Source organism: Fistularia commersonii, chromosome 26, assembly GCF_037954325.1.
Source record: "Fistularia commersonii isolate RoL2024-O1a breed Wild chromosome 26, RoL_Fcom_v1.0, whole genome shotgun sequence".
Lineage (NCBI taxonomy): Eukaryota > Metazoa > Chordata > Actinopteri > Syngnathiformes > Fistulariidae > Fistularia > Fistularia commersonii.
Genome location: NC_141309.1, coordinates 7,619,455 through 7,636,886, shown reverse-complemented (window position 1 = coordinate 7,636,886; position 17,432 = coordinate 7,619,455). Strand labels below are relative to the sequence as shown.

General features: G+C 42.0%; 1 protein-coding gene across 2 annotated transcripts; it reads left to right on the top strand.

Annotated features, from left to right (window-relative positions):
* The first annotated feature begins 467 nt into the window (after positions 1 to 467).
* cmya5 (cardiomyopathy associated 5) lies at positions 468 to 17,296 on the top strand. Of its 2 annotated transcripts, none has more exons than XM_086174425.1 (14): positions 468 to 696; positions 1,569 to 2,205; positions 2,728 to 6,888; positions 8,406 to 8,501; positions 8,626 to 8,844; positions 8,921 to 8,943; positions 10,250 to 10,374; positions 12,115 to 12,249; positions 12,777 to 12,923; positions 13,118 to 13,265; positions 15,026 to 15,159; positions 15,247 to 15,364; positions 16,102 to 16,278; positions 16,410 to 17,296. In XM_086174425.1, the coding sequence occupies exons 1-14, from the start codon at positions 581 to 583 to the stop codon at positions 16,660 to 16,662; spliced, it is 6,489 nt and encodes a 2,162-aa protein (XP_086030551.1). In that variant the 5' UTR covers positions 468 to 580; the 3' UTR covers positions 16,663 to 17,296. The 2 variants fall into 2 exon arrangements, with proteins under 2 accessions (XP_086030551.1, XP_086030550.1); XM_086174424.1 differs by having other exon boundaries at positions 16,090 to 16,278; positions 16,410 to 16,804.
* The last annotated feature ends 136 nt before the right edge of the window (positions 17,297 to 17,432 follow it).

Here is a 17,432-nt window from a genome sequence, read left to right as displayed (position 1 = left end):
ACCAAAATTTGTTTTGGCCTGTTTTCCGGGGGAACTTTTTTTTTTGGACAACTTTTGTAGTGTGTGTGTGTTTACTTTTTTCTTTTTTTCCTTCAGATGACTCCGATATACCGCCATCGGCGCTGTTGCCGTCAGCAGGAGGTGGGGGGATTTGGGGGGTGGGGGTACTGTTCCAGGACACGGCCTATATTTAACTACGTGAGTGGGATTTCTATCTTAAAGCCACATTGCCTTGTCCTGAAGGTGACCGAGAACTGCGTTATGATTGCTTTTACGAATCCATAATAATCTCGTGTCGGTGGTGAAAATAGGGTTATCGCCTTGCAGTTTGCACCGAGGGTCAAAATTTGGGCCGAACGAGATCGAACCCTTCCCGACGCCCTCCACCTCTCGATCCCCACTCCCCTCTTCTCAATCCCCTCTCTTGTCTATTTCTGTCTCTTGCTTAGTCAGATGGACAGCTCCCAACATAGAATGGCACAAACAGACAGGCCAACTCTTTGGAAATCAGACTAGCTTAAAACATCAAGCAGACTCCGAAGATTTAAGGGGAATAACACACACGGGGCAGCGCAGGAACATGGACGAGTGTGAGAGTCTGGACTCGGAGATGAGGGAACTGCAGGAGTTTCAGTTTGAAGCCTCGGATGTCGTCAGCCAGGATGATGAGGACGAGGTGGAGGAGCTACAAAACAGGTTCTCACATTTGCTTGGACCTAGCAAATGAAAAAAAGGAAAAAAAGTACAATTGTTGAGCAATTTTAGTGCATTGAATGTCTTTTTCTGCTGTAAGATCTTAGGTTAACTCAGTGGAGTGTGTAGAAATCGGTATGATTTTGGACTTCTTAGCGACGGTTCATTTTTCTGAAGTTGTTTAATCAAGTTTGCAATCGGCCAAAGGGTATGGAGAGGCAGACGTGAGCTAATACAGGGGTTGAAGGGAAACCTCTTTGGAACTAACATCGATCATCTGCTAATATGATCATACGAGGAACTGAGTGACCAAAGACGGCTCGGATCTGATATCTGATATTATTTGGCATCTCATATTTTACATCTGGTGTATAAGATTTCAAGTTGGGTGCTCCAGATATCCCTCCTCTGTCATAAATAGTGGCACTGATATGTTGGAAGTATCTCAGTAGACTTGGTGTCCCTTCTCTAATATTACATGAATGACATGTTGGGATGTCACCTTGCTGCAAGGCTTCTTGGTCCAAGATGGATTCATAGCAGGGGAGTCGGCCCGGAGCCCGTTATTTTTCATTACTCACATTCGGTGCTTTGGCACTGTCCACCAGCAGCAGATGATACACACCGCTCAAGTAATCATCTTGAGAAGAGATCAGCAGGTATTGCCAAAGCTTAGGTTCGTCATCGGGGCTGCGAAACATGATGGCGGATCCTCCGCTATCAACATGTTACTCAAATATTTGATGTGATTAATTGATTTTGTGTCCGCTTACGTTACCCCGACCTGTGTAGTCAAAGCGGAGAGTCATATCCCAACTCCTCATGTGAGCAATCAAGAGTTCCAGTCTTATTTTGTTCATTTGTGTTTGCTCCAGCCTGCGAGAGGTTGTCCAGGACCAGTCAGTGAAGCCCAAACTCCAGTGCCTGATGGTGGATCCATCATTCTCGATGGTGACGGTTCAGAGCGAGGACAGCGGAATTGTTTGGGAGACGGCTTCTAGTCGCTGCTCCACTCCCTGGGCCTCTGAGACCAGCTCCGTCTCCGAAGCCTGCAGCATGGAGGGTTCTGCGGCTGCTGGCAAAATCACTATAATCTTTGATCAGGACAAGGTTGTCCGCAGGAGGACGCGGTCCGGGGGAAGGAGCAGCAGGTTCGGGGACAGGCTGAGCCGACCGGGCAGTTCGAGATCAAACTCTGCTCTGGGAGGGGAAAGACCCGAGATGGCGGAGGTGTCCCTTCCGAACGTCAAGCAGGGAAATATTGAAGCCGGGCCGGACTTGGAAGAAATCAAAAGCAAAGATCAGCAGCTGTTTAGTTTGATTTCAGATGGATATGAAATTCTCAACATCAAGGTCCCATCCAAACTTCCCACAGTGGACGAGGAGGAAAGCACGGAGCTTCAGGACAATTTGTTTTATTTGGACCAGACTCCCAAGATCAGATCCCGAAGTGACTGGCCTCCACAAGACCATCTTCTGCCAGAGGAGACGGATACACAGGAAAGCGATGAGGTATTTTTTTTTTTATTTTTCTGATAATTTTATGCAATCATTACAATTTACACTGCTCAAAAAAATAAAGGGAACACTTAAAAAACACATCCTAGATCTAAATGAATGAAATATTCTTATGAAATACTTTGCTCTTTACACAGTTGAATGTGCTGACAACAAAATCACACAAAAATGATCAATGGAAATCAAATGTATTAACCCATGGAGGTCTGGATTAGGAATCACACTCAAAATTAAAGTGTAAAAACAAACTCCAGGCTGATCCATCTTTGATGTAATGTCCTTAAAACAAGTCAAAATGAATCTGTGTTGCTTCCTGAGTGGACACTATGATTTCACAGAAGTGTGATTGACTTGGAGTTACATTGTGTTGTTCAAGTGTTCCCTTTATTTTTTTGAGCAGTATATATCATCGCTAGCTTTGACATTTATTCTCTGCTGAACATACCGTGACACCTATTTACATGCGGAACAAAAAAACCCAGTAGAACAACCTATATAATCGAAATGTTTCCCCAGCCCTTGAAGGACGACTCTTCTCAAGAGCCGGCAAGCCCTGAACCTGGACAACCACTCATTCAGAAAGACGGGGTCAGCGACATTGACTACTTTGAGAAGTTCACTCTGCTGGACAGGGTCGTACCTGCAGAAGAAGTCAAGCAGCCCAAGGAGGTTGAAGAGCCGGCAGTGGAACCACAAACAAAGCAGCCGTGTGCCGGCAAAGCTGCCGCAGAAAGCCCTTCGGCGTCAGAGGACTCTTTCGTCTTCGTTACAGAGGTGGATATCGTCGGAGATCACCTGGATGAGGTCTTCTACGGAGAGGGGGCTCCCGCTGATGCGATCCAGCGCAGGGAAAGCGAAGGGGAGGATGGAGAGGGGACGAGATCCAGGAGAGAGAGTCACAGATCAAGGAAGGAGAGCGGTTCGGTGTTGTTTGCGAGTGAGGAGACGATTCTGACCCCTATTTTTATCTCTCCCGGACCTCCCAAGATCATTGACCCCATTCTGCTGGAGGAACCCACTGCCATGTCCTTCATGTACTCCGATCTTTATGAGGATGCAGTGGGGGAGCGAACAAAGAGCGATGAGGAATATTCCGAGGCAGAGAGTATGGCGTCGGAGAAAGCTTTTAAAAGGTGGTTGTCAGATACGGAGGAGGCGGAGGGGTATTTGGAGAAGTTCACTTTGAAAGACGAGACTCCGGCAGTGGAGGTTCAGGCCGAGCTGGGAAAGAAAAACGCGAGGGACGGGAGGACGCTGTGGTCGCAGGGTGAGTTTGAAATGACGGGATGTCTGACAAGAGCAGCGGAAGACGAGGACAGGGATGAAATAGCTGCGATCGAGGAGAAAGGGGCAGAAGAGGAGAAGCGCTGCGTGGTGACTGAACCTCCGGCTCTCACCAATGACGCAAAAGTGGCGGGAGAAGGGACAGGGGATGAAAAAGGGGACTGCGAGGTCCAACAAGTTAGCGAACCAAGTATTATTGAAACCGATCAGCAAAGCCAGTTGGAAAGCACAACAAATAAAACAGCGGAGGCGCTTGTAGAAGGGTCGGAGATGACAAAAGTAAACGCCTCCGCGATTGCTGATGTACATCAGACAGTTGTGGAACCTAAAATCCAGACTGAACTAACAGAAGAAGCGCAAATTTACGGCAAAGAGGTGGCGGCTGATGAGGAAGAAGTTACTGTGGCCAGAGCAGAGACTCTCGCAGAAGTGAAAGAAAGTCAGACGATCGAAAGGGAAATGCTCTGTTCTTCCAAGACTTGTGAGGAGAACAGCGTCGTTCCTGCAGACGCTTCACGTGTAGAGGTTTTCACGGACTGTGAGCCAGCAGTGCATGCAGCGGTGAAAGTCATCGAAAAAACGCAGGATGAAAATGAGAGCCAGACTGAAGTCCAGATTGACCTTCAGGAGGTAACAGGCACTGGGGGAACAGCAGCTCCTGAAGAAGGGAAAAAACAGGATGGTTTAATGGACAGTATCTTGGTTGAACTGCCCAAATTTGACATTGAGAATTTACATGAATCAGAGGTTCAAACAATTGAGAGTAAATTCCAGAAAACAAACAAGATCCTAGAAAGTCAGCAGGGTAATGATGACAAGCTGGTAGGTAGCAAAACTACACTCACAACTGAGGAAGACGCTGGAGTAGTCGCCGTGGAGACAGCCAGCGCAGATGACGAGGTAGTCCTCTTGGTTCCCAAAGGTCAAGCCGTGGAGATGGACATAACAATCGGCCAGCTTTCAGATGAAGTGACAAAAAGTGACACTGTATCTCCTTCCGAAGGCGTCCTGGCATCCAGTAGCATCGATACGTGTTTAAAGGCTCCTGAGTCCTCAATGGGAATAACAGACCAGGAAACAAATCAAGAACTTATTCTAAATCGGAAACAATTATCTGGAAACGAGATGGATGTGGGGTTGAAACCCGCCACGCCTGATGAGGTAGAAAAACCAGAAGAGCAAAAGACAGAGGAGAAGTTACAAGAAAATGAAGGCGTCCTTTCACCTCTGAGGAGCTTCGCTCCCCAGGAAAGTGAGGAGCGATCTACTGTGCAAAAAGAAGATCTTGTACAAACAACAATTGGAGAAGCAATAGCAGAACCTAAAACGGAAGCAGAACTTGTTCAAAGTCAAGAACAATCACCCAGACATAAAATTGATTTGAGGTCCCCACCCACACCACCCGTGGAAGAGGACAAAGTAGAACAGAGGACAGAGACGGAATTAGAAGAAGATGAAGGCGTCTCCTCACCTCTGAGGAGCTTTGCTCCCCTGGAGGATCTATCTGGGCGACAGGAAGATCTTGTACAAACGCTGGTTGGAGAAACAATCACAAAGCCTCAACGGGAAGCAGAATGTGTTCTCAGCCAAGAACAATCGCCCAAATATCAGATTGATGGGAGGTACCCACCTGCAACGCTCCTGGAAAAGGACAAAACAGAAGTCCAAAGGACAATTATGGACTTACAAGATGTTAAAGGTGTCTCTTCACCTCTGAGGAGCTTCACTCCCCAGGAAGATCTATCCGGGCAACAAGGAGATCTTGTGCAAACATCAGTTGGAGACGCAATAACAGAACCACCAAAGGAATGTGAACTTGATCTCGGTCAAGAACAATCGCCCAAAAACAGAATAGATAGCAGGTACCCACCTGCATCCCCCTCAGAAGAGGACAAAGCAGAAGAGCAGAGGACAGTTATGGAGTTACAAGATTTTAAAGGTGTCTCTTCACCTGTGAGGAGCTTCACTCCCCAGGAGGATCTATCCGGGCGACAAGAAGATCTTGTACCAAAACCAGTTGTTGAAGCAATAACAGAACCTCAACAGGTAGCAGAACTTGTTCTCGGTCAAGAACAATCGCCCAAAGATAAGATGGAGGGCAGGTACCCACCTGCCTCACCTTTGGAAGAGTACAATGCAGAAGAGCAGGGAACAGAGACGCATTTAAAAGGAGATAGTGTCTTGACTTATCTGACAAGCTACACTCCCCAGGAGCATCTTTCTGGGAAACAAGAAGATCTTTTACAAATGCCAGTTGGTGAAGCAATAATAGAACCGAAACAGGAAGCAGAACTTGTTCTTAGCCAAGAAGAATCGCCCAAAGACAGGATGGTTGGCAGGTACCCGCATGCACCACCCTTGGAAGATGACAAACAAAATGAGGGGAGGACAGTTACGGAGTTCCAAGACGTTGACGGCCCATCCTCACCTGTGAGGAGCTTCACTCCACAGGAGGATCTATCCGGGCGACAAGAAGATCTTGTACCAACACCAGTTGAAGAAGTAATAACGGAAGCACTGCAGGAAGCAGAACTTCTCAGTCAAGAACAATCACCTGAAGATAAGATGGAGGGTAGGTACCCACCTGCACCACCTCTGGAAGAGTTCAAGGCAGAGAAGCTGAGGAAAGAGAGGTACTTAAAAGGGGATAGTGTCTTGACCTCGACACATCTGACGAGCTTTGCTCCTCGGGAGGATCTATCCGGACGACAAGAAGATCTTGTACAAACACCGGTTGAAGAAACAATAACAGAACCTCACCAGGAAGCAGAACCTGCTCTCAGCCGAGAACAATCGCCCGAAGATAAGATGGATGGGAGGTACTCACCTGAGGACTTTACCGGTGTCTTTTCACCACTGAGAAGCTTTGCCCCTCAGGAGGATCTATCAGGGCAACAAGATCTTGGGCAATCGGTGGAAGATTTCTCGGAAAACAACTTTTTCAGACAGGGTTTAAGCCCTGAGACCAGCCCGCAAAGAGAAGATGACGTGCCAAAGAATGAGCCATACAAAACTGATGAAGATGGTCTGGAAGTTGCCATTGAGGAGCTGGAGTATGAAGTGATTTCCAAGCAGGATGTCGTGGAGATCGCGGAACCTGAAATACAAAAGGCTGCAGATGAGGAGGGACCTGTGTCTGATGCGGAAAGGACGGAGGCAAAGGAGACGACACAGCAGGACTCGGACGTTTTTGCGGACGAAGAGCTCATCGAGGCCGACTATGACATCATCGACGCGGAAGAGGAGATTCAGGCCCGCTTGGCTGCTGAGCTGCAGGGGATGGACTGGTTTTGCCTGACGTGTGAAAATCTGCTGTCTGAAAGTGAATTAGAGTCTGCGGAGCATCGCGGCCATCAGGTGACTGAGGTGGACGAAGCCTTCAAGGAGATCAAGGTACAGATAAAATGCATAAACAAACTAATATTATTAAGAAAATACAAAAAAAAACCCACCTCAAAATGATTACTTCAGATGCTGGCTTCATACCAAATATAATGACTAATACTTAATTACATGTTTTTAAAATTGAGATATTTGCCCATAATTCAAAATGAATACATTTAGATTTATTATAGATTATAAATTACACTTTATATATCTAACTGGGAATTATTTTGGAACAATTATTTTCATCCAACAGTACTCAAAGACATAGTACAATGAACATACATGAACATCTCTATATATTGTATTTTTTAGGGCCGTATTACAAAATGTGATATCTTTATCTGTAGTCCAGAAAAGGGAAAAAAAAAACTACATTATATCACTTCTTAGCCTCTCAATAACATGAGCTAAAACATTTTGGGTAACTCATCTTCAAATACAAATCAACAGTGTGTTTTTGCACATAAAATAATCTTCAAATAGGATGAGAAAATTATTATCCGTGAGCCAAGAATATATAAATATAACAAGGACCCCACTTCTACTGATGAGGTGAAATGCTTTACAGTAACTACATCTCAGAATTCTGGATTCATAACAAAGCAACTGAAATATTGCAAGCCTTTTATCATTTTAATATTGCTGATTATGGCTTACATCTTAAGAAAACTCAAAAATCCTATCTCAGAATATTAGAATATCATGAAAAGTACTTTAGTTTTTTTAATTGAATTACAGAAGATAAAGAACTTTATCACAATATTCAAATTTTCTGAAACAGTCCTGTATATTTATTCACATAGTGCACATGGGAAAAAGTCCAAAATAGTTGTATGTTACCTGAGTATTTCCATTCTAATACTACTTTAGTGCAAGACTGTATTCTAAATGTATGGAAACTTTACTTAATTTTCAGCTAAATGTTTCGCATCGTCCATTATATGATGCAAACACACACAATATATGACATCGTCCAAATTCAGTATACTGTTCATCACAGAGTGTAATGACAGTTACACAGGAATCAGAAATGGGACCGGATATTTGACAAATACACTCGACTGTGACTGTGTATTTGCGGCGCTTGATCTCAGCCTCTGCTCATGCACATCAGATTGTTGTGTCGTAACGCATCGGTCCGATCGGTGGAAAGGTCCGCCAGGACGTCATCGTACGGTAACCGATACTCGATCTGTTCACATGCGCTGTTCTCTCCCCCTCGGCGGCCCCTCTGGGTCAGCATCGGGTCAGCCGTCAGCTTCCCCTCTTAATCACGTCCGTGTTTTATGTGCGATGAGATTTTCAGCTGCGGGGTATCAATGATTAAACCCGATTAAAGTTACATTTTGCGACATTTCGTCAAATAATACGTTCTGATTCACTCTAAACATCCGAGCTGTTTGTCATGAAGCGAACTTACCTCTGTCCTATACCGTTTCCATTCTTACGACGATATTTATTTTTTATTTTCTCATGGAAAGAGGCTGTGAAATCAAACTCGTCATGTCTTTTTTTTTCTCCAGGAGAGGCTGGGAGACTGGATCTCAGAGCTGCAAGGACGGTCCGAGAACATCGAGGACCTGGTATCTGAGCTGGAGTTGGCCTACAATTCTGTGGAGGTAATGTCGGACGAGCTCATTCTATCAAATATTATAAGTTATTGAGAGCATGAATTAACACAAACCCATATGGAGTTTACCGTGTAAAACACAAGCCGTGTTTTGTTCTTCTCATCTTCTCCAGGACCAGTTTGTGGAGAGCGAGGCGGCAATGCAGGCCCAGAATGAAGAAATGATGGCTCTGGTGATGGAACAGTACAACACCATGTCCATCAGCATGGAGGAGGAGAAGAAGGCCAAGCTGGAGCAGCTGTATGACCAGATCGTCTCCTTTCAGGAGAGCATTGAATCCGCTAAGGCCACTCTGGAGACGACGGCCAGAGAGGCTGAGACCGACACGCGGGTGAGTCAAAATGACTTTACGTCGGCCACTTCCTATGGTATTCTGTTAAATCCCTTCCAATCTCCCCTCCCATCAGGCACCCAAAGACATCCAGGAAAGGTAATGTACTCTCAAATGAATGGAGTGCGAACTAACACGGATACAGCTTGATCTGCAGAGGTATTCGCAGTGGGGTAATAGAAAGGCAGGTTTTGGCTTATTTAGAGGGCGGTAACTGCAAGATTTAAAAATCTAATTCGTGTCTGAAAACTTGATCATGGTCTTGTTGACAGCAGTATTAGCGCTGCATTTCTAAAAACAAAATGTCATTATTTTCATCAGTTTAACCGTCGCCAAACTAAGTTGTCGGTTTAAATCAGGCTTAAAATAACAGTACAAAAAATTAATTCTTACTGTGTCAAGAGCTCCAGAATATGGTGGTGCACAAAGGGATGAAGTAGATTTTATTCTGTTTTTTTTTGACTTATACATTGTGAAACTTGAGTTTACTGCCATGCATTTAAAAGATAACCATCATTTGCATGGCGCTTGAGTTTACAGGACTGTCTTAGAAAATTAGAATATTGTGATAAAGTTCTTTATCTTCTGTAATGCAATTACAAAAACAAAAATGTCATACATTCTGGATTCATCACCAAGCAACTGAAATATTGCAAGCCTTTTACAATTTTAATATTGCTGATTATGGCGTACATCTTAAGAAAACTCAAAAATCCTATCACAAAATATTAGAATCTCATGAAAAAGTAATTTTTGTTTTTTTAATTGCATTACAGAAGATAAAGAGCATTATCACGATATTCAAATTTTCTGAAACTGTCCTGTATATTCATTCACATAGTGCACTTGGGAAAAAGTCCAAGATGCTTGTATGTTACCTGAATATTTCCATTCTGATACTACTTTAGTGCAAGACTGTATTCTAAATGTATGGAAACTTTACTTAATGTTCAGCTAAATGTCTCACATTGTCTTTTATATGATGCAAACACACACAATATATGACATTGTCTAAATTCAGTATACTGTCCATCACAGAGTGTAATGACAGTTACACAGGAATCACCAATTGGACCAGATATTTGACAAATACGCTGGACGTGACTGCGTATTTGCGGCGCTTGATCTCAGCCTCTGCTAAAGCCTCCTATCTCAAAATACTAGAATATCATGAAAAGTCATTTTTGTTTTTTTAATTGCATCACAGAAGAGAAAGAACTTTATCACAATATTCTGATTTTCTGAGACAATCCTGTAAATGCTCTCTGAAACATGACACGCGTAAGAGAGGATGTTTAAAAACTCTTAAGATCTGGGTCCGTTTACAGCCTGTTTTGGCTGCTTGTGTCGTATGCCGACCATGACATCATCCCCCGAAGTTATTTGGTGTGGTTGTTGCGGACAGGCTTGAGGCGGCTCTGCGGGCAACCATGTCGCTGGAGCTGGGCTCCAAAGGATTGCTGGTGTTCAAGGATTTCGCCACGGGAAATGCCTCCAACTCAAATCTCACGCAAAGGAAGGGTATCCCAGGTGTGTCCTTTTATAAGGAGATTAATCCACTGATAAAAATCTGCAGGTAGCCTTATTTCTGCTGTTTGTTCAAACCTCGATTCCAATGAAGTTGGGACGTCGTGGAAAACGTACAGATTTAGAAATCACTTTTAACCTATATTCAGTTGAATACACACAAAAGACAGCATATTTAATGTTCAAACTGATAAAAGTTCTTGTTTTTATTGCAAATATTCACTCATTTTGAATGTGATGCCTGCAACTCACTCCAAAAAAAACTGGGACAGATGCAACAAAAGACAGGGGAAGTTGAGAAATGCTCGAAAAAACACCTGTTTTGAATATTCCACTGGTGACTTTGAATCCCAAAAAATCGTTCACAAGCAAGGATGGAGCGAGGTTCACCACTTCATGAACAACTGCATGACCAAGTTGTACAACAACATTTTTCAGCATGCGATTGCAAGGAATTTCTTCTATTCTATTCTATTGTAAGTCACTTTGGATAAAAGCGTCTGCCAAATGTAATGTAATGTAATGTAATTTAGTGGTCATCTGCGATCCATAATATCGGCAAAAGATTCAGAGAATCTGGAGAAAAGCCGAAAACCGATATTTAATACCTGTGACTTTCGATCCCTCAGACGGTTCTGCATTAAAACCAGCGTCTTTGTGTAAAGGATATTGCCACATGGGCGCAGGAAGACTTCAAAAAAAAACATCGTCAGTTAATATAGTTTGTCGCTGCATCCACAAATGCAAGTTAAAACTGTACCATGCAAGGTGAAAGCCATACATCAACAACGCCCAGAAACGCCACTGGCTTCTCTCAGCCACTGGCTCATCTGAAATTGACTGATGCAAAGTGGAAAAGTGTGAAGCGATCAGCTGAGTCTACATTTCAAATTGTCTTTGGAAATGTTGGACGTCATGCCCTCCAAAGAGGAAAAGGACCATTTTGATTGTTAGTTGCACAAAGTTCGGCGTCTGTGATGGTATGGGGAGTGTGTTGGTGCCCATGGCATGGGGAACTTGCACATACATGTTTTGCACATACAGGTAAACTGCACTCATCCTTGCACCTGCACTTTGTGAGTTAAACACCAAGCTGCACTCAAATGACTTATCGCACTGCCGACACTGTTCATATTTATAATAATATTTACTATCATTATTTCTTATTAATACATATCCAAACGCACCGCGGACAACAAAGTAGGAGCTGCATTGTTTAAGGAAACACGGTTCTACACTGTATATGCGACAATAAACGCTTTGAATCTTGAATCTTGGAGGAACTTGTGTTCAAAGCGGTGTCTTTTTCAGGGACGTCGGTGTATGCAATTGTGGTGCATTATGCGGCGCAGAAAGAAAATGACGTAAACCCCGGACTGTACATAAAGCAAGAATGAGAAAGAATTCCACTTCCAAAGCTTTAAACATTTAGTGTCCTCAGTTCCAAAATGCTTATTGAATATTGTTAAAAGGAAAGGTGACCACACAGTAGTAAAAATCCTCCTATTCCAAATTTCTTTGGAATGTGTTGCAGGCATTAAATCCAACATGAGTGATTATTTGCAAAAAGTTTGTCAGTTTGCACATTAAGTGTCTTTGTTGTGTATTCAACTGAATATTGGTTGAAAATGGTTTGCAAATCATGATATTCTGTTTTTACCTACGTTTTGCACCACATCCTAACTTTATTGGAATCGGGATTTGTGGATAATAGCCATGAATCGGTCTTGCTCTGTGCCACAGTGCCCCAAAGACCCGCTCTTCAACCCCAGGAGCCCGGCTCGGCCACCAGCACCAGCGTCACCGTTTACTGGAGGGTCAACCCTGAAGACATCATCGACTGTTTCCAGGTGTACTGCATGGAGGACCCACAAGGAGGTTAACACCGTTGGGACGATGTTTATGCGGCTAATGATCATTTCATTTTTTTCTATTTTTGTTTTTTTTAAACATCTCTACTTCACTTTTCAAAAAAAAAGTAAAAAAAAATTGGAATGATCATTTTGATAATTCCATTTTTTTCTATTTTTTTTTTAAAACATCTCTACTTCACTTTTACTTCACTTGAGTTTGATAAGATGAACATAGCCTCAATTTAACGACAAATGTATTGCTCATTTTGATGCACTATTGTGCATTTGGAATGGATAAAAATTTTTATATAATATTTTATATAAATATAATAAATATATAAATGTATATTCATTTTAAAGACATTTATATAAATATAAGTATTAATAATTGTAAAATATTAAATACAATTTTTGTGTGGCCTTTTAGCCAAAAGGACATTATAAGAGTGTTACATATCAACAGACAGTTTTCTTTTTCTCCAAGATGTTTACATATATAGAAATGAAGATGAAGCATTTCAGATAGTTTTAGTAAGTATCTGCGCTCCACAGCCATATCGGAGGAGTACCGTGTGACGGTGAAGGAGAGTTACTGCGTCCTAGAGGAGCTGGAACCTGAGAAAAATTACAAAGTGTGGGTGATGGCGGTCAACTACACCGGCTGCTCTCTGCCCAGCGAGAGGCTCGCCTTCAAAACTGGTCAGTCCACGCAGCGAAACTGAAAACTGAACACCGGCCCGGCTGATTGAACATTCAATTTTTATCAGAGGGGGAGTTTTTCATCTCCCTCATCTCTGTTGAGTTTCCATCTGGCTCGCTGCTTGGGTTTTCCTTTGCAGTGGGAAACGGGTCACTGTGTCGGTAATCCCGCTGTTTGTTTTTTTTTCTGGCAGCTCCATCAGTGCCGGTAATTGACACAGAGCTCTGCAGTGTCATGTGGGATTCGGCCACGTTGAGATGGAGCCCAGGACCACAGACTCCCGAACAGAGTTACACTTTGGAGTACTGCCGTCAGTACGAGCTGGAGGGAGAGGGCCTCAGGTGGGTCTCAAAAGTGACATCACCCTTGGACATTTATTGGAATCGAACAAACTTTGACTTCAAGTCAAATTTTATTGATGTAACGCCAAATCACAACAGAATTTTCTGTGTACACCAAACTAGGGTATGGTGCTCCACAAGTTTCTGTGCTCGGATCAGTACGGTTTTAACCCCGTATGCGCTTCTTTTAGGTAAATTCTTTACAAAATCTTCTTGCAGCAACTGGACTTGATTTTCTTCCCATGTAGATGTTACACCTCCTATCTTGGGCTTGTTGAGTTCGAAAGGACTGAGAGGAGTTTCCGCATATAATCACCAGGGTTGGCTTGCTATGCAAATGGAAGAGTTGTTGTGTAGAAACCACACTTAAGGGGGTTGTTAAGGGCGTCATTAGGTGGAAACTAAGGTACAACTACCTTCAGGGGACATATCTAGATCAAAATTAGACAAGTTGTAGCCAAAATGCTCAGAATGTGAAACAACCGAGAGAAAGCGGTCAGATCACATGGACTGAGGCTCAAGCAGTAGTTACTGGGATCTAATTCTGGCGGTGGATCTTTCCGGGCGGTTTTGAGGGTGCAGGTAGGTCTGGTCTGTGTACGCTAATATATTTTTGGATGGATCCCGGCATTCTATGCTGGCTAAAGGTTGTGCCTAAGGCCTCCTTTAGGTAAATGTGCACTTCTATGCAGATGACACCTAGTTGTACCTCTTCAAACCTGAGACACGTCTTAAAATCTGGATGACTACCTACTTTTTGTTGCTTTACTCAAGCTCTAATCACTCTAACCATCATAGGATCACCATACCTAATGAGAGAATAGCTTTTCTGGATGTTAGTGGTGGGCGGCTCCATCCAAATATTGATACCAAAGTCAATATCGGATTGATACTAGTGTAATAAGGTCAACGCTTTCTACACTTTTGCACAAGTATGCACTGCTGTGCTTTCGTCAAAGCGGCAACTGCCACCAGCACGTGCACGACGCAGGTTGTGCGCCTCTGTGCATTCTTGTTTTTTATGTTTATTTATTTAACTTTTCTCAGTCATTGTACTGGAAAGGCAGTGCCCTGAAGGAGGGAAATGTTTATTTTTGTATTGAATTCCCTTAACATTTTACTGGAAAAAAAATTATTTTAGATATTTCTAATATTTATTGTTGAGTGATAATTTTGAACATTTTTTTTAAGGAAAAAAGTAGAACAGTAAAATTTTTATTTGATTTTTGTGTGATAGTTTTTGAACACTACCTGAGAAATGATTTTGTCAGAAAAAAACAATGCCTTTAGTCGTTCAACAGTGGGGAAATTTCAAACTTTGTCCCAATCCTGTCTTAGATTTTAACAATTTTATTATCAAAAAGGGACACATCACAAAAACCCTTCAAAATCATCAAAATTCATTGAGATAAAGCATTTTGATGTTAGGCCACCTTAAGTATTGAAAAGTATCGGATTCAGTGATACTGGCCCTGTATTTACTTGATGTTGGATTAATACCAAAATATGCAGAATAGAATACCACTACTGGATGGCATCCAGAGACCTCCAGAGCCACTGTTAGAAACCGAGCTGTCGTCCTTGACCAACATTTGTCCTTTAGCTTCACATAAAAAATATTTCAAGGGCCGCCTTATTTCACTTATGTAATAATGTGATGTCGTTATGTGCGGCGCACAATACTCAGAAAAACAAGTAGAATCAAACATACTAGTCTCTGCATTGCAAAAGAATTGAGTTTAATTGCTGTGTATTTACAGATCGATCTCGGGTATCAAGGGCTGTGAACACGGTGTTCTCCTGCAGCCCAATGAGAATTACCTGTTTTACATCAAAGCTGTGAACGAGGCCGGAGCCAGCGAGCAGAGCGAGGCGGCACTCATTTCCACCAAAGGTTGCAATGCACACACTCAATATTGTGCTTTTTACCTTGATTTATGTGCTTATCCGGTTATTTTTGTTCGCATGCTGCTATTTTCAGGAACACGGTTCAGGTTGCTGAAAGCCTCAGCGCATCCTGCTCTGGAGTTGTCAGCAGACCAGACCACAGTTTACTTTTCGCAGGATGTTAATAAACAACACCTCCTTGCAGATCAACAGTGAGTTTAATATCGTCAGTCGTCTCCCTCCACTTAAGAACCTACTGGGAACTTTTAAATATTACTTTTTAACACAACTTAACACAAAGGGTACATTTAATGGTATTTAACCTCAGCATTATTTTATGGTCAACCAATCGTTACACTTTATTACATGTTGAAATTAGTGGACATTTTTATCCAGAAATCTCTATATGTTGACAAGAATAATAATGATGCATTACTTAAAAGTTTAGTTTATTATTTGTATATATCTATGTATAATATATATATATGTATATATATATATATATATATATAAACATATTTTATGGCTGCCTAATGAAGTATATTTAATACTATCTTCATGCTGTAATTTTTTTTTGATTTGACAGTTTCCTAATTATCTTACTGTGATTATTTCATCATTTCTCTTGTTTTCATTTAGACCTTTGTCCATTCAAGTTTCAGTTTGTCAGACTTTTTTTTCCATTTGGATTCTGATAATTCAATGGTGATATTGATATAATTCTAAAAATGATGGTAAAATTACATTAGTATATTAATACTAAATTCCATAAAGTATTCCCCTGAAATTTCAATGTTAGTGATAAAAAATGGAAGGAATCCCTTGGGAATAGAAAGAGCTATTTGCTAAACTGAGCCAATGGTGTTTTTTTTTTTATTCTCTAGTGTTAATAGATGTATGTTAAAGTACCTTATTGATAGATTCTAATAAACTTTAGTTGTTTTTCCAGTTACGCCTCCATCCTAGGTGAGCTGTTACCAGCACGGGGTCACTACTACTGGGAGACCATCGTCTCAGGATGCAAAGCTTACAGGCTTGGCGTGACACGCAGTGCGGCAAATAAAACCAGCTCACTGGGTGATGACAGTCTGTCATGGTGTTTACAGTGCATCCCAACTCCATCTGGGTGCGTTCCACAGCAATTTCCTTCGGGATTACTAAAGTTGTTCTTATTCTTATTCTTAAAGCATCTCCTGTCATTTCCCGAAGTGATCCATGATCCATAAAAACCATCCACCATCTTTTTTGTTCCTCCAGTTGCAGATTCCAGTTGCTCCACGATTCCATTCAATCCAGTTTGTTCGTGATCGAGACGCCGCAGAGAGTGGGCACCGTCCTGGATTACCAGCACGGTTGCTTGTGTTTCTACAACGCCCAGAGTGGTCAGCTACTTGGTGCTTTTGGTCAGGGTTTTGCGCAGCCGTGCCACCCTGCTCTGGTCCTGGAAAGCCAGGGCGACCTTAAGGTCAACATGGTGCAGGAGGTTCCTGAGTTTGCACGGAATAGCTAGCTTGGAAGGAATACCGTTTCTACTGGACATTATTTTGATTTGATAAATATTACTGAATGATTGATGAGGAGTTTTATGTATTACAAAGAACAATCCTAATGTCTGGAAAGTGTACAAATAAATCCGGTTAGCATGGAGAACATGGGTTAATCTCATTCCACCAACGAGAACACCCGCTTTCTCTGATCTTACATTTACTTAATCCAAAACTAATTGTAAATAATAAAACATGGGTGTTGAGCATAGTCATCAACTAGTTTGAAATGCATTGGTGCATTTCACATCTTTTTCAATTGTCCTCTCATCAGGGCACAATTGTAATGTTGAGTATCATTTTGTAACTTTTGCATACTGTCGGCTGAGTTGACTTTTATACTGTTTTTTTTTTTTTGATTCACTCATTTTCTCCCAGATAAAGTGCTACATGAAAATAAACACACATACAAGCCTTTGTAAACTATTAGTTTTTAACCATTAATTATATTGCAGCACTTTTGATCTGTTTCATATTGTGAATATGTGTTTTGTATTATTAACCATTGTGAACATATGGGAACTGTTCAGAATCATGTCCTGTGCAAATGATGATGAACATTTTTTCTTTTGCTTTCCTGTAAACTGATTTCGATGAATGAATATGACTCTTTCATTTATTATTTCCAATTTGCATAACCTCTGTAGTTCTAATTGTCATCGCTAGAGGGCTTTTTTTTATATGTGAGCTGTTCACGCAACATCAGGGATTATGGTGTTATGATTAAATCCAAAGG